Genomic DNA, 21,376 nt, shown 5'->3' on the forward strand with positions numbered 1-21,376 from the left:
GCAGGGTGGTGTGACATATCAAAGCAAGCGTGAGTGCATGTAGCACTGGAGCTCACTCATAGAGCCAGGGTTGGAGAATGAGGTCACCTGACTAATGGAGGCTGTTTCAAGCTGAGAGGCCAGTGCGGAAATGAGGAAGCAAGCCACGAGTGATGGGAGGAAGCAGAGAGTGGGCGGAGTGAAAGGCGTGGGGGCGCATAAAGGGAGACACAAAAGCAGATACCAAGCGTAATGGGTGACATAGGGGCTCTGGAACTGTTCCTGGGTCAGCTATACCATGAAGTCACTGAACTTCTCAGATGGCTCTTCAGCAAAGTGAATGAAAGAGGCACTGTAAACACTTCATGCCCAGGGTAGAGCCTGCAAGCTGAGGGTGAGGTGTTATAATGGGAAGAAGCAAGTGAAGGGATGTGACAGCCCTTTGCAAGGGCACTGCCCAGTAAAAGCAGCCGCGCGGTCATGTCTGCCTTGGCAGCCCATCGCCCTGTGTCTGCTCATCTGTGCAGGTGGTGGAAGAGACCCATCTCGTCCTTAAGGAGTACGGCTTCCGCTTTATGCGCCGGGGGGCCATCTACGTCAAGGGCAAAGGGGAGTTGCTGACCTTCTTCCTGAAGGGCCGGGAGAAGCAGGGCTCTTTCGTCAATGGCTCTTCAGTGACTCTTCCACACCAGGTGGTCGACAGCTCATGATGGAGCCGGGCTCCATGCTCCCACTAGCAAATGAAGTCCAGCCTCCCACTGGCGAGAGACAAGCAGCTGAGTGCCCAGCGCTCTAGAAACAAGACTGATAGTAACATCTTTCAACCCAATGTCTAGATTTAAGAGAAACCAACCCCTGTCCTGCTCCTTTTCTCCTGGAGGTTTATCTTAGAGGGGGGTCTGCTTGACTTCAGCTCCCATCTGCAGCTTAGCAGAAGGGAGACAGGGGAGGGACTGATCCGATCCCCCCACAGCTCACACACACGCACCCTCGTGCTGATGTGGGTCTGGCTGTTGGGAAGGTGGAAGCCTCACACAGCATTTCAGGAGCACTCCCAATTGCAGTAGGCTCCTGTGTATCCTGTTAGTGTAATCGAGAGAGGCAGGTGGCATGGATTTAATTTAGTGCCACAGACCCAGCCTCCACTTAGTGTTTGTTGCTAAGAGATAAAAACTCAGGGTGTGTGGTCAGAGGAAGAATCTCTGGTGTGTGCCAGGAGAGTTAAAACAGGAGCACTTGGCTTTTCTGTTAGTTCACACAATGCTCATCCTTCCCCTATGCCACCATAGCTAGGAGATCAGAGAGAGTGCAATATTTCCTTTGACTTGGAGGTAAAGAAATAAAAACCAATGTTGTGTATTTCAAATATATAAATATATATATAAAAGATACAGATTGACATTTATATTTTTAATTGTGTCTGTTAGACTATCTGCGGATTTCTCTTTCCAATACTGCCTTGCACTCTGCTCTCTGCTGTTGTCACCTTTGCTGTTGCTTTAAGAAAGAGATGGACAGGTATTGGCAAAGAACAAGACTGTTTTATTAAAGCCTTCATCCACTATTCTGTTTGAGAACACACACAGTGTAATTCTTTCTCTAGTTTCTTGAATAGAACAAGTTGAATTTAAAGGACAGTGAGTCCGTGTCCAGTTTGTCCTGAACACTTCCATGCCCTGGCCTAGGCTGCTGGATGGTTGAGTGCCTCATGGCCTCACCCCATGGGAGGCTCTGCACAAATGCAGCATGGAAGGGAAAGCAAATCCCGGCATGAATTTCCTATAGCGTAAATACATTCTCTGAGCTGCGAAGCTACTAGGAGAGGATAGTACAAGTACATCTCTACTCTGATATAACGTGACCCAATATAACATGAATTCAGATATAATATGGTAAAGCAGTGCTCCAGGGGATCAAATCAAGTTCGATCTAACGCGGTTTCCCCTGTAACACGGTAAGATCATTTGGCTCCTGAGGACAGCGTTCTATGGGGGTAGAGGTGTACAATGCCTTTTCAGCAGGAGGTCAGCAAGCACCTCACAGCAATGAGTAGCATTAGCCCCTTTCCAGCTGTGGAAACAAAGGGAAAGAGGCCCAATTTTTAAAGGTATTCAGGGGCCTAAAGATGTGGGTTGGTGCCCAGGGGGCTTTTCAAGAGTGCGTAAGAGCTTGTCTACATGTAAAACGCTGCAGCGCATGGCTGATTCTCTCCTACCGGTATAAGTAATCCAGCGCCCTGAGAAGAGGGAGCTAGCTTGCTGGAAGGAGGAGGCAGTTGGCCTAGCATTGGCAACATGGGGACGTTTAGTCCAGCTTCACTACACTGTTCAGAAGTGTGGATTTTTTACACGGGACTCCATCCACTGGACCAGAGCCCTGGTGGGTTTCACTGTCAGGAACATCACCCAGTCCCAAATTCAGTGGTGGTGTCAATGAAGGGGTAGTTGGTCATATTCTAAGTAGAGGCAGAAAAGGAGCGTAGCTTGTAGCTTGCCTGCTCTTGGGAGTGTGGGAAACAAGTGAAATTTACACCCATTTGGCATGTCACTCTACTATAGGTGGGTGCAGCTTTGCTGAGCTCTGGGAGGGATGACCATTTACACCAGATCTGAATTTGTGCTTAAGAATGTCAAGATCGATGCAGCCACAGTTGAAGTGTGGGTCTCATGCAACACTGCCTTGTACCGTCACTTAACAGCTGTGCAAAGTGGCTGTATCCACCACACCAAAGGGAGGAGGAAGACAGTTTACTTGTTAAAGAACAAGCCTAGGAGTTGGGAAATCTGGCTTCAAGTCCCTGCTCTGTCTCAGACTCCCTCTGTGACTTTATGCAAATCACTTGGAGGATCTGGGCCTAAGGTATTTAGGTGCTGACTCCCACTGACTTCAATGATCTGGGCCTTCGGCTTGCTGAGTCTCCCTCCTGCAGCCCCAAAACAGTGCTAGGCAGTCGGATGGCTCACAAGGGCTGGGAAGAGCTGCTCAAAAACATTTGTTCCTGCATGGTTCCCACACTGCAGGCTGCAGTGGCCTTGGAGAGCCTTGGTCACACTGTCCTAGTCCCACCGCCGTGGTGGCCCCAGCAGGTTCTACAGCTGTGGCCATTGAAAAGCGCCCGTAAAGCTGCTGGAAACAAGGAGGGACTAACATAGCTCCCCCTCAAATGGGCTACTGTGAAGAAAAGGAAACAGGAATCATCCACTACCAAGGAACATCTAGGGGAAAAACAAATAGAGTAGCATGATGCAGGGACTAAGGGGAGCAGAAGATGAGATGGCTGGGCAGTGGATGCTGGGAAGAATGGCACCAGTGAGCAAGAACATATGGATAAGGGACAAGGATGAGAAGGGGAACAGGCCTCACAACAGCATGAGCAGGGAAGTGAGAGGAATAAGAATGGAGAGCAGTTAGTATTTCCAAGCAAGGCAAAACACTCATTGCATTGGAGACTGTTAAATGAATTAGAAACATGACATGGCAAAGTAATCGCATTAGATGCCACAGGGATACGATGGCACCAGGAGTGTTCAGAAGGAATCTTTCCTTAGGTTTAGTCCCCCTCCCCCGCTCCTTGGAAAAGTTTGAGCCCCTGTGCTATGCAATTTACACACTCAGGAACAGACTGACTGCATAGATCTCCCTCTGGGCCAGGGAAAAGGCCTTTGCTGCTATCCACTCGGCAGTTATTAGATACAATGCAAACAGCCTCTGCTACCCCTCTTGCCTATGGGTATGTCTGCAGTGCAGCAGTGTAGACATTCAGGCTCGAGCTAGGACCCTGTGAAGTGGGAGGATCCCAGAGCTCGGGCTGCCAACTTTCTACGCCGCAATTAAACAGCCCCTTAGCCCAAGTCAGCAGGCACAAGCCAACCCCCAGGTGACAAACTGCAGTGTAGAAATACCCAAAGCAACACCAGCAGCATTTTCATCATGCTAGTGGTCTGACCTCTATGTTCCATCTATGTCCTTACAGCGCATCCCCCTGGTGGCATGCAAGAACCTGCTTGCTCTTCGCTGAGGGCTGGCAGTAGGGACACAGCAACGGGCAAAGAAAGAAACTGCTTTTCACCATTCTAAAAACCATGGAGGATGCTAGCTGTCATGGACAAAGACATTTTCAGACAGGGATCTAGTTAGAGGCTGTACATTATGCAACAGCAACCTGCAGCAATTTTCTGCAATAATCTGCTCAGTTCTTTCATAAATCTTCATTAGCATTCCCCAAAAAATTAACTCTGAACATCAGGGACAGTCTTCCACTCAGACATGATGCAGTTGTAATAAAATAAATCTCAGCCAATGTGCCATAGAACTTCAGGTTGCAATTTAAAGCAATGGTCAGGTTAGATTTGGCCTCCTAAACTATTTTCAAGAGTTATAAGCAACCAGAACAAAAACATTTCCCTGCAGCACTTGGCTGGAGTTTTTCACCTTCCTCTGCAGCATAGGGCACAGGTTACTTGCTGGAGGATTCTTCAAGTCTTTAAACCATGATTTGAGGACTTCAATAGCTCAGATATAGTCAGGGGTTTGTTATGCGAGTGGGTGGATAAGATTCTGTGGCCTACGTTATACAGGAGATCAGACTAGACAATCATAATGGTCACTTCTGACTTTAAAGTCTATGATTCTATGGTGAATGACAAATGGGAAGAAAAATTGCCTAGTCAAATATCACTCATCAGGCTTGAGAGAAATAATTGCCGACTGCCACAGTTAAAAGTAAATTAAATTTAAGATTATTGCATTTTTAATCATGAGGCATGTTTAGTAACAAGTGAAAGTGCCATTAATAATGAATTTTAAAAAAGGAAGCCAAAAGTCTCATTTAAACCAGGACACAAAGAAAGTAGCTCAATATGGGAATGCAGGGAAAAGTCAGGTTTTCATAGCTGCTGTCAGTTTTAATTTTTTTCTGAAGGTTGTTTTTTTTTTTTTTTTTTTTTTTTAAAGGAATGCATTGGTGATTTAACCACAGTTATATTAACACCACAGTGTGCACACTTGATTTAAATTTGGTTGATGTTTGAAGTAACCAAACATTATTACAGGATGGTGGTTCAGTATCCACCTTGAAGGATCTTCAAGCTTGTCTACGCAGTGGTTTAGTCCACACCAGAGGGGTGTAAATGCTAGTGCGTACCAATGCACAGTGTAGTCAAGCCCATAGTCCATCTCACGGAGGATAACTGCTTGTCACAGAATCCACTACCAGAGTCGGCACTAACTGCTAACATAAGCCTGACCTATGCAGCAGGAACTCTGCACTTGTACAGAGCCCTATGGAAGTCTTGGAGGTTGTCCTGCATGAATCCAGTTGCAGAATTGGAGACTTTGTTGATAATTTCAGCAGCATGAGGCCTAGAACTAAACATGGCATTTGCAAAGCAACCTAGAGGAAGCTTACACCTACTCTACACCATTTGATACCAGCTGGAGGGATACAGGGAAGATTGCAGGCCCTGGGGCTGCTTCCCTGACAGCTTTTACTAGGGCTACGTTTTGTTAGACTTTTGTAATGTTTACCTGACAGCTCTGAAAGTCATTTTTGTTTCCCATTCCAGTGGAGAGATGGATTTCCTGTGTTCGTCTACTGTCCAGTCTGGTGAAGTATTATGGAGCCATGATAGCAACTATGTTAGTCTGTCAGCAACCCTTTAGCAATGCGCCGGAGGAGAGGAGCTCTAGAAGGATATGCAGAGACCAGGCATCTAAAGGCTGCTCAAGAAGACGGTGCTCTCAGTACTATGAACTGGTTTAGCTATTCCGCAGGCATTTTCCCAAAACTCTGCTGCAGTCCAGTTTAAAAAGCATTTACACAGCAGCAACCTCCCATGGAGCTTTGCAGCAATCAGAAGGCACAGTAAGTGCATTTGATCTGGGAACAGGGCGCCATCTGCTTACGCTGTTTGATCCAGACTTTCTGCTGCTCTTTTGAAGGAATCGAAGGCTTTGTGCAGAGCCATGTGGCGGAACAAGTTTGAATGAGCTGCTGTCTTCTCTACCAGAGAGTCAGAAACATCCCCTGCTTCAGAGAGAAACCAGCAAATCAGTGTAGCTGAAAGGAACTCAGTATTACCCCTAACATAAAGCTCTTTGCTTCTGATTTCTCTCCTCCTCACCTCTGCACATGTTGGGAGTTCCATCTGGTTTCATCTGTTACTCCCCCTTCCCCCTCTGTTCCACCTTCCTTACTCTCTCCACTCCCTGTCTCTCCTGAGAAGCAGCTGCTGAGTGGGTGTCTCTCTCAATACTTGACAGGAAATGGCTCAAGGCCCACTTTTTCCTGGCACTGAGACAGCCCGGGTAGGGTTGCCACCTTTCTAATTGCTGGTAACTGGATGCCCAAGGCCCCGCCCCGCTCCACCTCTTTCTACCCAAGGTCCTGCCCGTCACATGCTCCTCTCCCCATCGCTGGCAGGATCTTCTCAAGGAGCCTGCTTGCAAATAGAAGGCAGCCCCAGCTGAGCAGGAACTTTAATGACATACCTCCCCATACCCCATGGTAACTGGACTTTGGTTCGGGTGCCATTTAGGTTGCCAGGTCCCTTTGACTGACTTTCCAGTCAAAAACCAGGCACCTGGAACCCTAAGAGACACCTGGACACAGAAGCCAAAAATTGGACCATCCGGGTAAAACCTCGACGGGTGGCAACCCTAGTCACAGCTCAGGGTGAGTAAACGTGAGGGAAGTGCCAGGGGAGCAGCTTATCTTTCAGACACTGGTGCCCAGAACTGTAATATCTGAACTTGTTGAGCAAAGGCTACAGCTTCATCTGCAGAGGGCTGAATGTGGCAGGAGAAGGGAAGAAAGAGCTTCAGGAGCAACAGACTCCCACTTCCCTTCTACCAGTCACAGCACCAGAGGAAGACACATAGGTCCGCCTGCAGAGCTGGGCCTCAGTTCCACTCCAGCTCTGCTGTTGGCCAATGGGGCCTCCAGACAACCAGCAATTGGCTAAGATTGCTCAAGTGGCTCCTCTCCCCAGAGCTCTATCTAGTCCATCATTGGACCAGGTGCAGAGCAGAAGAGTCAGAACCCCCCCCATACAGCAGGCTCAGCTGCAGGGTCCTTCTGCAAGATAATTGCCGGGGAAATATTAAAGCCTTGCATTAAACCACTAACCCTCACCGCACCCACAGGAGGTAAATGTTGCTACAAAGCACAGATAGGGAGCAGAGGCCACAAACTGGCTGCTTTTTAACCACAAAGCCTTTTGCCTATTCCTTGTACATAAACCTGCAGTACAGAGACATCCTGGGAAAGAATTCACAGAAAGCAGAATCAGAGCCAACAAGCTGCCAGACAGTACAAACCACGTAACTGCTTTGGATCAAGAGGAACTCCTAGTTCTTCTTCGAGATGAGTTGCTCATATCGATTCCATACCAATCAGGCCCAGGGGGTTCCTTTGAGGGCTTCCTGTTCTGCCCCTTTGGAGTCCCGAGTAGTGGAGGCCACTGTGTCTTGCCGCCCCCCCCTCCCGGGGGTTCTGAGGTGATGGCTCCAGTGCCAATGCAGGCCCACGCTCCTAGCGTGGTGGACCTTGAGCAACAAGATCCTCCACAAGAGGACCTCGCACAGGATCCCTTACACCCGGGTGTATCTTCCTTTCCCAATGAGGCAGTTTCGGGCCCTCCTCCTATGGACCTCTGCACCCACCAGGAACTGCTCTGCAGGGTGACACACAATATGAACCTCCAGGTAGAGGTGGTGGTGGAGGTAGGACCCTGTGGTGGACATTCTGTGTGCGGAGGCACCCTCCAAAGTGACCCTCCCCATCATACGAACTATACAGGCCAATGCCAAGACAATCTGGTAATTGCCAGCCTCTATTCCACCTATAGCCAAGGGGGTGGAAAGGTACTCCTTTGAAGGGACAAAGTTCTTTGAATACCTCTATACGCACCCCCAGCTGTGCTCCCTTGTTGTGGCTTTGGTCAACGAGAAGGAGCGGCATGGTCAGCAGGCCCCAGTGCCTAAATCAAAGGACGCCAGATGCCTAGACTTGTTTGGGCTCAAGGTGTGCTCAGCCGGAGTCTTCTAGCTCAGGGTGGCCGACCAGCAGGCACTCCTGAGCAGTTATGACTAATTCGTGGCACTCTATGGAAAAATTCAAAGAGTTGGTTCCACAGGAGTCCTGAGATTTGGGGCTCTAGTAGAGAAAAGCAAGAAGGTGACAAGAACCTCCCTACAAGCTCTCTGGACGCGGCGGACTCAGCAGCTAGGACCCTGGCCTCGGGCATAGCCATGCGCTGCATCTCATGGCTGCAGGCCTGGCTTACAACCAGAGTTACAGCAGACCCTCCAGGATGTGCCCTTTGACAGCCAGGGCCTATTCTCCAAGAAGACAGACTCAAAGGCTGCAGAGTCTGAAGGACTTGGGAATCATCATGCGCTCTCTGGGAATGCATACCCCAGTAACACTGAGAAGGCCCTTCAGACCTCAGCCTCAGAGATCCTGCCCTCCCCCTCAGCCAAGACAGGTCTTCTTTAGAAGATGTGGCCAAGGTGATAAAAGAAAACACACTGGACACCACGCCAGCCAAGGCCAGGGCCCTCCCAAGCCATCGGCAGGGCCTAAGCAGAACTTTTGAAGGTGCGCCCAAGGATGGAGCACCAGTCTCCATTCAGGATCCTTCCCTGCCTTTCCAAAATCATCTCTCCCATTTCCTCCATGCGTGGTCTTACATAAGATCAGACCATTGGGTCCTATGCACGGTGGAAAGGAGATACTCCCACCAATTTGCTTCCCCCTCTCCCACACTTTCCCCATCCCTCTTCAGGGACCCTTCTCATGAGCACCTTCTACTGGAGGTGCTATGAATCCTAGCTTTGGGAGTGACAGAGGAGGTTCCAGGACAGTCAAGGGGCTGCAGTTTTCACTCCTACTACTTCCTAATCCCCCAGGCCAAGGGCAGGCTTCGGCCCATCCTGGACCTACGCGGACTCAAATTCATGGTAAAGTTGAAGTTCCGCATGGTCTTAATAGGGACCATTATTCCTTCCCTAGATCCTGGAGACTGGTATGCCACCCTTGACATGAAGGACATGTACTTCCACATTGCGATCTACCCAGTGCACACACGCTTCCTTCGTTTTGTGGTCAATCAACAGCATTTTCAATTCACAGTCTTTCCTTTTGGCCTGTCCATGGCCCCCAGGGTGTTTACCAAGTGCATGGCTGTGGTGGTTGCCTCCCTTTGTCGACAATGGATCCAAGTGTTCCCATATCTCGACGACTGGCTTATTTGGGGTCGCTCCAGGGATCAGGTGCAGTCTCATGTTCAGCTCACCATGAAAAAGTTCAATTGGCTGGGCATCCTGCTCAGTGCCACAAAATCCACTCTGGTACCAACCCAGAGGATAGAATTCATAGGAGCAGTATTAGACTCAGGCCTGGCCCAGGCAATTCTGCCGGAAGCACGCTTCCAATCCCTGGTGAACATCGTTCACAGCCTGCAAAGCTTCCCGACCTCAACCGTGAAAACATGCCTATGCCTCCAGGCTCACATGGTCTCTTGCATGTATGTGACCAGGCATGGCAGGCTGCAACTACGTTCACTCCAAGCTGGGCTATCAACAGTTTACCAACCAGGTAGGGAAAGCTTGACCATGGTGGTTTCTATCCCGCCAGGGGCATTAGCCTCTCTAGGCTGGTGGCTGGAACCCAAACCAGTGTGCCAAGAGGTGCCATTTCATGTCCCACAATCCTCGGTGTTCCTAGTCACAGATGTGTCATCCCTGGGATGGAAGCCCACCTCTAGAATCTCCGTACACAGGGGTTATGGCTGATAGGAGAGTTATCCCTGCACATCAACATACAGGAACTCACAGCAGTGCGCCTGGCATGTCAGGCATTCTGAGAGCGCATTCAAGGCCGCTGTGTTGCAGTCCTCACAGACAATACTACCGCCATGTTTTACATCAACAAGCAAGGAGCAGCCCAATCATCCCCTCTGTCAGGAGGCCACTCATCTGTGGGAATTCTGCATAGCTCACTCGATCCATCTAGTGGCATCATTTCTCCCAGGAGTCCAGAACACCTTAGCAGACCACCTCAGCATATCATTCCAGGCTCACGAGTGGTCAGTTTGCCTGGATGTCATCCACTCTGTCTTCCTGAAGTGGAGCTTCCCCCTGATAGACCTATTCCCCTCTCGTGAGAATCGGAAATGCCAGGTGTTCTGCTCTCCTCAAGGACGCTCTCCAGGTTCCCTGTCAGACACTTCCTAATACAGTGGAAGGATCACCTGTGCTACACCTTTCCTCCATTCCCGCTAGTCCACAGGGTCCTGATCAAGCTGAGCAGGGACAAAGCCCGTATGATTTTGGTCTTCTCCAATCCCATGGTCAGTAGATTCCTCCAGGAGTTGGAGCACCTGTTCCCATGAATTCAACAGCCTGTCCCTATGTAGGATCTTAACCTGGTCCTACCCAGACTCATGGGTGCCCCATTCGAGCTGATGGCCACATGCTCGCTCCTGTACCTTTCCCAGAAGACAGCCTTCCTCGCAGCAGAAAGGTGGGTGTTTGAGCTCAGGGTGCTCACATTGGAACCACTGTATATGGTGTTCCACATGGACAAGGTACAGCTGCGACCTCACCCAGCCTTCCTCCCTAAGGTGGTGTCTGCCTTCCATGTCAACCAGGACATCTTTCTCCCAGTCTTCTACCTGAGGCCGCTTGCCTCTCGATGGGAGCAACAGCTGCACTCCCTGGATGTTCGCAGGGCCCTGGCCATCTACATTGAGTGAACAAAACCTTTCAGGAAAATGTTGCAGCTGTTTGTAGCTGTGGCAGACCAGATGAAGGTCCTTCCGGTCTCCTCCCAGCGCATCTCATCCTGGATCACATCATGCATCCGTGCATGCTATGACTTGGCTGGTGTCGTAACTACACACCTTACCGCCCACTCCACACGGGCTCAGGCTTCATCTTCTGCTTTCCTGGCACACGTGCCCATACAGGAGATATGTAGGGCAGCGGCTTGGTCATCGGTGCATACCTTTGCCACCCACTATGCGATAGTGCAGCAGTCCAGGGATGATGCTGCATTTGGTTGAGCGGTCTTTCACTCTGCGACATCTCACTCCGACCCCATCGCCTGGGTAAGGCTTGAGAGTCATCTAACTGGAACTGATATGTGCAATCACTCAAAGACGGTTACTCACCCTTTGTAACTGTTGTTCTTTGAAATGTGTTGCTCATATCCATTCCAAACCCGCCCTCCTTCCCCTCCGTCGGAGTAGCCGGCAAGAAGGGACTGAGGGGACGCTGGGTTGGCCGGAGTGTATATCCAGCGCCATGTTTAGAAAAACATCCGGTCTTGATTTATAAATTGCCCATGATGGAGAATCTACCACATGTTGCTCTGGTCCCCACAGGAACATATAAAGCTCGGTGCCAAGCACGCAGGCCAGGTCAACCTGTATTCTAACAGTTGAGGCTCCTGCCATGTTACAACTCAGTCCCCTGAACCAGGAAAGTTTGGAGGATAGAGGGGCTCATAATGAATTCAGAAGTGTGTGCACTCTCAGCCAGAGTTACAGCCACTCCAGGGGCGCCTCAGCCGACCCACCGAGTGTTGCTAGGGTAAAAATCTTCCGACGATCGTGTGTGGGGCGTGCACACACCCTAATTGGAATCGATATGAGCAACATCTCAAAGAACAACAGTTACAAAGGTGAGAAACTGTCTTATTTCTTAGACCAACTCTTCTCATTTATGGCAGCCCATCACAAAATGATGGGGAGACTGTACTATGATACACAGTATCATCTGACGATAAAACATCTATATCATTGCAAATTTGGATAAAAGACTGCCTCAAAGGCTTTACAATATCAGGAGAGGGTGGCCTGCTGTCCGGCATTATCTCATGATTCCCCTGCATTCACCTGTCAGTCTGTTTATATCTGTTTTCTCTTGTCATATATTTGGATTGTAAGATCTTTGGGGGCAGGCACTGTCTCTGTCCTGTGCCTGTACAACCCCTAGCACAACAGGGTCCTGGTCCAAGTCTATGATAATAGAAACAAATGAACAATAGTATGGAGGAGGAGGAAGGACAGATTTCCAGAAGAGGAGGGTGAAGACCGGCAGACCATTCCCAGGCACAAAGCTTTCTGTCATTATCCCTTCATGTTTCAGGTGAGAGCCATAACCACACTGCCTGTCTCTTCTTTGCCACCACCTGCTTTCTAGTATACTGTACAGGCCAGTGCCTGCAAACCACATAGTGTCAAATCCTATTCACAATGAAAGCGTTGCCTCCTTCCTCACCCAGAGAGAGAGAAGATTCCCAATCTCAAGGCTTTCATAAAGTGTGGAAAGAAACCATGGGATAATCTTTACTACAATGGATTAAAAATGGAATACTTGAGCAAGCTGTAACTCTGGCTGAGAGCGCACACACTTCTGAATTCATTATGAGCCCCTCTATCCTCCAAACTTTCCTGGTTCAGGGGACTGAGTTGCAACATGGCAGGGGCCTCAACTGTTAGAATACAGGTTGACCTGGCCTGCGTGTTTGGCACCGAGCTTTATATGTTCCTGTGGGGACCAGAGCAACACATGGCAGATTCTCCATCATGGGCAATTTATAAATCAAGACCGGATGTTTTTCTAAAAACATCTGCTTTAGTTCAAGCAGGAATTAATTTAGGGAAGTTCTCTGGCCTCTGTTACACAGGAGATCAGCCTACAAGACCAAATGGCCTCTTCTGGCCTTATAATCTATGAATATTAGTATTTTTCTGCTATTTGAATTTATTCAAGGTCACAGATTAACATGCATCTTTCTGGGTTTGTGCAGGAATGGACATACAAATATTCTCATATTCCAGTCCTGGTTCCCCATACACCTCAGACCCAGCAACGCCCCTAACAATCCAGAATCATCTTAAAGCCTGGCTAAGATGAGCTGTAGCAAGCCTATAAAATGTTTATAGCTTGAGGCCACAACCTCTTTGGAGCAAAGCTCCAGCTACATAGGAATCATGTGGCCTGCTTTTCCACAGGGCTCAAGAACTAAAATAAGCTGCTCATTTCTTTCTTGTCCTGAAGTTCAAATAGTGAACAACAACAATAATATGACCCCAAACAGACTATGAAAGCTCCAGTGCAGATTGTTTTGCTCTGATCTTGCTCGGTCTTGCTCCCATACAAATGCTCTCTGACTGGACACAGATGTCCTTATTTTACCTTTACATGTAATAGTGGCCTCAGTTGGAAGACTACGGGTCAGATCGCCATAAACCAGCTTTGCTCTGAATGGAAAGGTCTTGCTTTCTGTTTCCACATCATAATTAAAGAATAGTACATTATGCAACGAGTTTCTCTGCAAGGTTCCTTCGAGAAAGGCTGAATAATGGTCCTGGAGGGATGAAGACAAACAGAAGCACTAAACTATGAAAGAGACTCAGAGTGGGGCTAGGATTTCTCCCATTCTGCTAAATCTTGAATACACTGAGGTCTGACTGATTTAAGGTTAGAAACATATTGTACATACCTCAAACAAAAACCTCGCAGTAAAAACAGCAGAGCTGGCACACATTTTTTATTTCAAAGTCAGGAAACCTGAAGTTTAGACTACAAAAAACGTCCTAAATCTACCCCACCCTGTATCTTGACACATGGACCATCAACCCTATAACAGATGAAGATTGTGGCATTTGTATTCAGGAGACAGAGTGAACATGGCGGGCTATGATTTTAACTGGTTAATAGCAGAGGGCATTTGCTGATAAAAAGATATGAAGATGTTGCAATACTGAGTATAGAGGGCAGGTGGGAGGAGGAGGAGAACAACATGTCTTTTCTGTGCACAAAAGGGAAGAGGGAAAATGAGAGAATCGGGGCAGTATGGAGAAAGGGTTATGGAGAGATTAGTGCCCACCATATAATAGGTGGATGCTTAGCTGGCAGAATACGAGACCGTATACCAGTGATACATGGCTTATACTGGAAATCTAGAAGAGGTACAAGTTTGAGTCTCTCAGGGATATAGATGGACTGTGTGTTGGATATGGGGTGGAACAGAGTAAAAGTTGTTTGTGGAATCTTAACTTCAAATTTTCTGACTTGCACATGTTTATTTTTCTAAAGCCAGTGAGTTTTGGTTTAAAAAAAAAAAAAAAAAGTATTTCCAAACTATACTCCATGTTAATGAAGTTTTTTGCTTAGAGAATTACCTTATTCTAATGTATATAATTTTAGTGATGCATGCTAACACATTTAAGACTTATTTCCATCAGTTTTCAAATGAGTTCATATTTCATGCTATAATTAGCAATGCAACACCTAAAACTGGAACCTTGAGTGCTCCTCTGTAGGACCTATAGCTTAACAGCTTCCTGTGCAGATTCTGACACAAACAATTCTCTGCACAATTTTCATTGCATAAAAATACTATGCAAGCTCTGATGCTCACAGGCTTTTAGGATATTTACAGCCTAACACAGTTTCTAAGATTTAAACAAAAGAAATTATGTGTGTGTTTAACTCTTCCCCCCACCACACATACCTGGAATGCAATAACTTGCTTAACATACGTCTTCAAAGAGTTAAATGTTAACTTATTAACCCTCTTAACACCCTGTCATGTTCTGCATTTTACTGAGTGGAACCCTAAGTAGAACGATTTAATGACCTACTCAAGCCCATACCCAGTGGCTCTGTCACAAGTGGAATTAGAACTCAGAGATCCCTGGTTCTCAAGTCACAATTTTGCATCCTTCCCACCTCATATTTACTGTAACTTCACCCACTCCCCCAAATATATGTGGGTGTAATTACAGTAAATGAGGTGGGAAGGTCGCAAGATTGTGTGACTTGAGAAACTCCCATATCATTTATTTCCCTTTTGGTACATACAAGGATCAAGAATAGATTAATGTGGTGTTGGGGCCATTGGTACCTGTAACTGATCTGCCTGGTATTTCCTTCCAGCATAAGCATTCAGGTGATCAGACAACATAGCCAGGAAGCATTTGATGTTGGTCTGCAAGTACTTCTTGGCTATTTGCTCCAAGGGGATGAAGATGGGGACAGAGTGGTGACGAATCTGGACTGGTTGCTGTATGAGGAGGTCCAGGTAGTAGGAGTCCAGGTAGGTGCCTTCATAAGCAGTGCTGATGCAGAAACAGACTCCTTGTTTGGTCAATTTCCCACTAAGACCTTGGGTACAAAAAGGGGTGTTTATTCAACACTATTGTAAGGAAGCTTTGCTAAGGGGGCATGGACGGCTAACTGTGTTGTTCTACATATGGAACGCACTACATATATTTAGTCATTAGACAGGGATCCTAAGAGGATAAGGATTTGAAAGAATTAAGAGGCATGAACCCTGGAATCATTTTTTATATCCCTCCCCTCAATCTTCTAGTGGGTTCAGGATTTTGTGGCCAGTAATTTAAGTTCCCAACTTCTTCCACTAAGCTTCTGTGCTGGGTCCTGGTATGTTTCTGCACACCTTCCACACAGGTGCATGCACTCTAGCCTGCTATGGAGCTTAACTATTCCAAACCAGTCCTACCATCACAAGAAGCTCAAACTCAATGTTGAGTTCAAGAACGCACAATTGAGTAGAGGAAGGCAGCATGCTCTGGCTGGCATAGCCAAGGTCCAAGATTCATTAAACTGATACACAGTGACCCAAAAAGGCTAGGAAATGCTCCCCTAATCAGCTCGTCTGCATCGTGGCAAGATTGGTTTAATTACAGAGAAACTGGAAATTGTGGTGAAAGTGATGCACATTAAAGAAGTAATTTGAACAGGCTCAGAGACATTAGAAACAGTATCCTGCCCTTAGGGAAGGCTCAGCCAATGAGAATTTGTTCTGAACACAGTGTGTTAACCCAGTACCCTGACAGACTCTAGCGGTGGATGGAGAATCTGAGGAGACAGACAAAGGGAATCAACCCTTGATTAATTAATCTCTTTCAAACTCAGTTATTTTTCTAGCACCTCAACACTCTTAATGACTTATTTAAGAGCACAATAGAAGCACTTTTAATAGAAAACAATCAGCTAGATATCAAGTTCATCTTTCAAAATGAGAACCCTATAAGACCAGTGGCTGGAATCAAGGACACCCCCACATACAGGCACCAGTCAGAGCTTGCACAGATCTCAGGGCTTTACCTGTCAGATGAAATGCTTGCAGCATGGCCTTGACATTTTCCACTTTCCATTTTAGAAGAGCCTGCCCTCTGATCTCCGCTGCCTGGATGGGCTCCACATTACTGCTGGTGGTTCCTTCCTGCTTGATGAGCTATAAAATACAAGACACGAAAGAAAAGCAGCTCAGAAGTCACTGAAACAGCAAGTAATTACCGGATGAAGGGTGGCCCAGGCTGCTGCTGGGGATTGCTCTGCTCAGAGCAGGGCAAGACAGATTGCTTGGAATACTATTTTGTGACAGGAGAAGAAAAAAGTTCTAAGATAGGGACACAACAGTTTCTTTGTGAGTAGCGGGGCATGGCAGTGCTGCACCTCCTCTGTGAACAGAACTTAGGTCTGGAGTTTTCTCAAGCCAGCACCATGAAGTTATTTTAAAAAAAAAATGTGAAGGGAAAGAATAGCAGCTAGTTGTATTAGAGCAGGGGTCCCCAACGCGGTGCCTGCAAGCGCCATGGCGCCCACCGAGGCGTCTAAATGCGCCTGCGTACTGGCTGGTGGACGAGCATCCGCCGAAATTCAGCGGTGACACCTCTTGATGACGCTGCTTGGTGCGTACAAACAGCGTCATCCAGAGGTGTCGCCACCGAAATTTCGGCGGAGTCCTCTGTGGCTCTTCACCTGGCACCTGCCAGACAAAAAAGGTTGAGGACCACTGTATTAGAGAAATAACAAATACGTCAATCACAGAGTCTGGAAGGACAGAAGCCGGTCTGCAACCTTCTGTCACTTTTACGTGACAAGCACCTAATTCTTACCCCAACTTGCTGCAGATTCACTTTGGTCTGGAGTTCATCTCTTTGGAGTCTCAGCTCCTGGATTCTTGCTCTCAGCCTGGCCAAATTCTCCTGCTGCCGTTGAGTTTCTTCTTGCTTCAGTGCTAGTTTCCGTGCATGAGCTTCTAGCTTTTCCAGATGGGATAGGACCCCTCCAGGAAAGGAACAAACAGATAAATCCAGTCTGCAATTATTTATTAATATTTAGCCTGGGCAGGATTTAAAAGTCTATAGATGTTGATTTCAGCATATCAGCTGAAATAACTGACACGCTGAAATCAACAACAAAAATCAGTAACTGTCAGAGGGAGCACACCCCCTCACCATGTCCCTGCAGGGATCAGGTGTCACCAGCCCTTGGGATATGCAGGGAGTCCTCTGTCTCCACCCAGCTCCTTCACTCCCATGACAGCATGGCCTCAGGGCTGGTGACACCCAACCCTGCAGGGACAAGGCGCAGTGAAGGCTGCGGTCCACGCTCAGCAGAGCAGAGATCCCTGGCCAGGACTGCAATGAAGAGGTAGCTGTTGGGGGAGGCCACTCCACTGCTGAATGGTTCTAACCCCGGACAGGAGCCATTCAGCAGCAGAATGGCCTCCCTTGCGGCTGGGGGCTTGTTCTCCTCCTTGTAGTCCTGGCCGGGGCCTCTGTTCCACTGGGCCAGGACTGCAGCCTTCTTTGCACCACTGTGTCTTGGACCCCCAGCAGCCCTCAGTCAGTACCACCCTAGCCCTACTCCCGCATCTTAATTTCCAGCAAATGTTTAAAAACAAAAGTGACACTAATCGATGATAAAATTTTAAAAATAAAAATCTATGTTAACTGTCAAAATTGGAGGAGGGGCTGGATTCTGCCAAGCCTATTTATATTATGGTAGCACCCAGACCATGCCAGGCACTGTACTGATACAGGAAGAGACTCTCATCACTACATACTTACACAGGTTAGGGGAAAGAGACATAACCTACAGTGAAGGGGCTTTTTGGTCATATATATATATATATGTTTGAGTCCTAATCATCCCTTGATGTAGTCATTGATAGCTGGCTAATTTGTTGAGGCAATGTAGGCTAGTGCAGTGGTTTTCAAACTTTTTTTCTGGCAACTCAGTTGAAAAAAAACTGTTGATGCCCACGACCCAACGGAACTGGGGACAAGGGGTTTGGGGGTGTGGAAGGGGCTCAGGGCTGGGGCAGAGGTGCTGGGGTGAGGGTTGCAGAGTGGGGCCAGGAATGAGGGGCTCAGGGTGTGGGAGGGGCTGGGGGTGCAGGCTCTGGAGTGGGGCCAGGGATGAGGGGCTTAGGGTGCAGGAGGGGGCTCAGGGCTGGGTGTGGGAGAGGCTCGAGGCTCTGGATGCAGGCTCTGGGGTGGGGCCAGGGATGAGGAGTTTGGGGTACAGGAAGGGGCTCAGGCTTGGGGCAGGGGATTGGGGTCTGGAGTTACCTCGGCTAGCTCCCAGTCTGCTAAGGCAGACTTCCTGCCTTTCCTGGTACCGCGGTCATGCTGCGCCCTGGAAGCGGCTAGCAGCACGTCTGGCTCCTAGGTGGAGGTGCACGCAAGTGGCTCCATACAGCTTTCACCCACCAGACCAGCTGGTGGCTGCTTCCTGGGCACAGTGCGGTGTCAGAACAGGTAGGAACTAGCCTGCCTTAGCTGGACAGCACCGCCAACGGGACTTTTAACGGCCCAACTGGCAGTGCTGACCAGAGCTGCCGTGACTCAGTATTGGGTTGCGACCCACAACTTGAAAACCACTGAACTAGTGGATATTGCATTGAACTGGACCTCAGGAAACATGGGCTCCCAGATCTCCTGGGTGACTTTGGCAAAGTCACCTCACACCTGTCTCAGCTCTCCTACATGTAAAACAGAAATAATGATCTTTACCTCCTTTGCAAAGTACTTGGAGATTTCCAGATGAAGAGTGCTACACAAGAGCAAGATTTTATTATTATGGCAGAAATGGATCTTAAGGAGTGATTTTGAACAAGGAGAGTATCACTTTCACCAAGCTGGAGAGCACTTTGCACTTAAGACCCATAGTTTCTACAGGTCATCGCTCCATATTAAAAGTGAAGACGGCTGTGGTCTGTTCTCTAGCAACTTACCATCTCTCAGGTAAGCAGTCGCCTCTTCCATTGTCACGTCTAGTTCTTAGGCAATGGCAAGAGTGCTTGGTGTAGAATGAAGGATCTTCATGGTAGGTACTGGCCCCATGGAATTACACCACAAAGGCACTAGGGGTTTTGCCACCGCAATCTTCTTTGTGCTGAAAAGAAGAGATCACTCTTTAAAACAAAAAAATTGGAGATATGCCCATCTCCTAGAACTGGAAGGGACATTGAAAGGTCATCAAGTCCAGCCCCCTGCCTTCACGAGCAGGACCAAGTACTGATTTTTGCCCCTGATCCCTAAGAGACCCCCTCAAAGACTGAACTCATAACCCTGGGTTTAGCAGGCCAGGGCTCAAACCACTGAGCTATCCCTTCCCCTCTTGGCTCCATACAGCTTTCACCTGCCAGACCAGCTGCTGGCTGCTTCCAAGGCACAGCGCGGTGTCAGAGTAGGTAGGGACTAGCCTGCCTTAGCTAGGCAGCACCACCAACAGGACCTTTAATAGCCCAATCGGCAGTGCTAGACCAGAACTGCCGTGACTTTTACTCTCTAGGGTTATCTACTGAAAGAATCAGATGGTACAATGATTCCAGCCTATGAAAATCCCTGCACCTGGGGCTTTTCTGTGGCTGGGATCATGGATGCCTCTCCCAGGGCATTGAGTATAAGTGCAGAGTGTAAGACACTAGCAGGAGTACAGACACCGTGTTTTCAAGTTGATTTCTGAAAGCGCACATGGTATAAAACAATGTTAATCTATCTTCATGAGGCGTCCCACTGACTCTTCCTGCTGCTCAGACAGGGAAGGTGGGGGGGAGGCACATGCATTGAAGCCACTTTCACAAACACTGGTGCAGGAAAATGCATCAGAGCAGCCTTCACTGGAGTGACCTTGTCAAAGCAAGTGGGTGTTGGACCCTGGCGAAGTGGAGGACACAGAACTCCTGGGTTCCGATCTCTGCCCTGCAGGACCCTGGTTCTATTCCTTGTCCAGGGAGGGGTTCTGGTGTGTGTGTGTGGGCTACGACTTCTGGGTTCTTGGGGGGAAGACAGGACTCCGGGGTTCTGGCACTTGGGTGGGTGGGGGAACACGACTGCTGGGAGGAGGGGCTCTGGTGTTGGGGGCGGGGCAGGACTCCGGGGTTCTGGCAGTTGGGTGGGCGGGGGAACACGACTGCTGGGAGGAGGGGCTCTGGTGTTGGGGGCGGGGCAGGACTCCGGGGTTCTGGCAGTTGGGTGGGCGGGGGAACACGACTGCTGGGAGGAGGGGCTCTGGTGTTGGGGGCGGGGCAGGACTCCGGGGTTCTGGCAGTTGGGTGGGCGGGGGAACACGACTGCTGGGAGGAGGGGCTCTGGTGTTGGGGGCGGGGCAGGACTCCGGGGTTCTGGCAGTTGGGTGGGCGGGGGAACACGACTGCTGGGAGGAGGGGCTCTGGTGTTGGGGGCGGGGCAGGACTCCGGGGTTCTGGCAGTTGGGTGGGCGGGGGAACACGACTGCTGGGAGGAGGGGCTGGGACTCTGGAGCCCTGGCAGTCAGGGGTGGGGTCAAGGACTCCTAGGCTTTCGGGGCAGGGTAAGGACTCCTGGATTCTGGCAGTTGTGGCGGAAGCAGGACTCCTGGGAGGAGGGGCTGTGGTGTTGGGGGCGGGGCAGGACTCCCGGGTTCTGGCAGTTGCGGGGGGAGGGGGGAGCAGGGACTCTTGGGAGGAGAGGATCTGGCAGTTGCGGGCGGGGCAGGACTCCGGGGTTCTGGCAGTTGGGGGCGGGGGAGAGCAGGTCTCCTGGGAGGAGGGGCTGTGGTGTTGGGGGCGGGGCAGGACTCCCGGGTTCTGGCAGTTGGGGGCGGGGAAGCAGGACTCCTGGGAGGAGAAGATCTGGCGGTTGCGGGCGGGGCAGGACTCCTGGATTCTGGCGGTGTGGGGGGAGGGGTCGGACCCCGCGCTGGGGACGGGGACGGGGACACCGACCCTCCTACGGCGGCTTGAGGACTCACCTGCGAGCACCATGGAAACGAGCTGCGGGTCCCGCACTCAAACTGCCCGCGCACTGAATCCAAGGGAAATACGTCACGCGACGCTCTTTATTTTCGTTCCCAGCATACCCCGCGGCACGCTTGTCTGAGAACGAGGCGGAGACGCCTAGCCCAGGGTGTATTTCCGGCAGGCCCGGGGTGTCGTTCTCAGTTTACCGTATGACAAGATGGCGGCGCCCGCGTTGCTTTCCCTGCATAGCGTACGTGCTGAGTGAGTCCGTATTGGAAGATGGCGGTGAGCTAGCCCTTTTCCCGGCATGCTTTACGCAGCGGTCATCCCGATTCCGTACGA

At 49.4% G+C, this 21,376-nt stretch overlaps 2 protein-coding genes across 5 annotated transcripts in view; one reads left to right on the plus strand and one right to left on the minus strand.

Moving 5' to 3' along the window:
• Positions 1 to 689, plus strand: part of ADCY3 (adenylate cyclase 3) — a 110,191-nt gene extending 109,502 nt beyond the window's left edge. The window contains 1 exon segment of the mRNA XM_032790532.2: positions 507 to 689. Within this exon segment, the coding sequence (XP_032646423.1) occupies positions 507 to 689 (183 nt within the window).
• CENPO (centromere protein O) lies at positions 685 to 21,325 on the minus strand. 4 transcript variants are annotated; one of them, XR_004375091.2, is made up of 8 exons: positions 21,046 to 21,308; positions 19,046 to 19,206; positions 16,920 to 17,089; positions 16,126 to 16,255; positions 14,900 to 15,159; positions 13,186 to 13,357; positions 5,506 to 6,007; positions 685 to 771 (listed from the first exon to the last, which is right to left on the minus strand). XR_004375091.2 is itself a non-coding variant. In XM_075063577.1 (7 exons), exons 2-7 carry the CDS (start codon positions 19,074 to 19,076, stop codon positions 713 to 715), a joined length of 822 nt encoding a protein of 273 aa, XP_074919678.1. In that variant the 5' UTR covers positions 19,077 to 19,206; positions 21,046 to 21,308; the 3' UTR covers positions 703 to 712. The 4 variants fall into 4 exon arrangements, 3 of the variants coding, with proteins under 3 accessions (XP_074919678.1, XP_032646424.1, XP_032646428.1); XM_075063577.1 differs by lacking the exon at positions 5,506 to 6,007 and having other exon boundaries at positions 703 to 771; XM_032790533.2 differs by lacking the exon at positions 685 to 771 and having other exon boundaries at positions 4,712 to 6,007; positions 21,046 to 21,325.
• Between the last annotated feature and the right edge of the window lie 51 nt (positions 21,326 to 21,376).

The sequence above is a fragment of the Chelonoidis abingdonii genome, chromosome 3 (genome assembly GCF_003597395.2).
Source record: "Chelonoidis abingdonii isolate Lonesome George chromosome 3, CheloAbing_2.0, whole genome shotgun sequence".
In the NCBI taxonomy this organism is placed as follows: Eukaryota; Metazoa; Chordata; order Testudines; family Testudinidae; genus Chelonoidis; species Chelonoidis abingdonii.

What these genes read in the sequence shown, in the direction of transcription:
- CENPO (XM_032790533.2), bottom strand. Translation starts at nt 19,076, where the DNA reads ATGGAAGAGGCGACTGCTTACCTGAGAGATG. An exon ending in GCAAGCATTTCATCTGACAG is followed by an intron (nt 15,160 to 16,125) that starts GTAAAGCCCTGA and finishes TTTGTACCCAAG; the next exon opens with GTCTTAGTGGGAAATTGACC. An exon ending in GGCCACTATTACATGTAAAG is followed by an intron (nt 6,008 to 13,185) that starts GTAAAATAAGGA and finishes TTCTCTCTGAAG; the next exon opens with CAGGGGATGTTTCTGACTCT.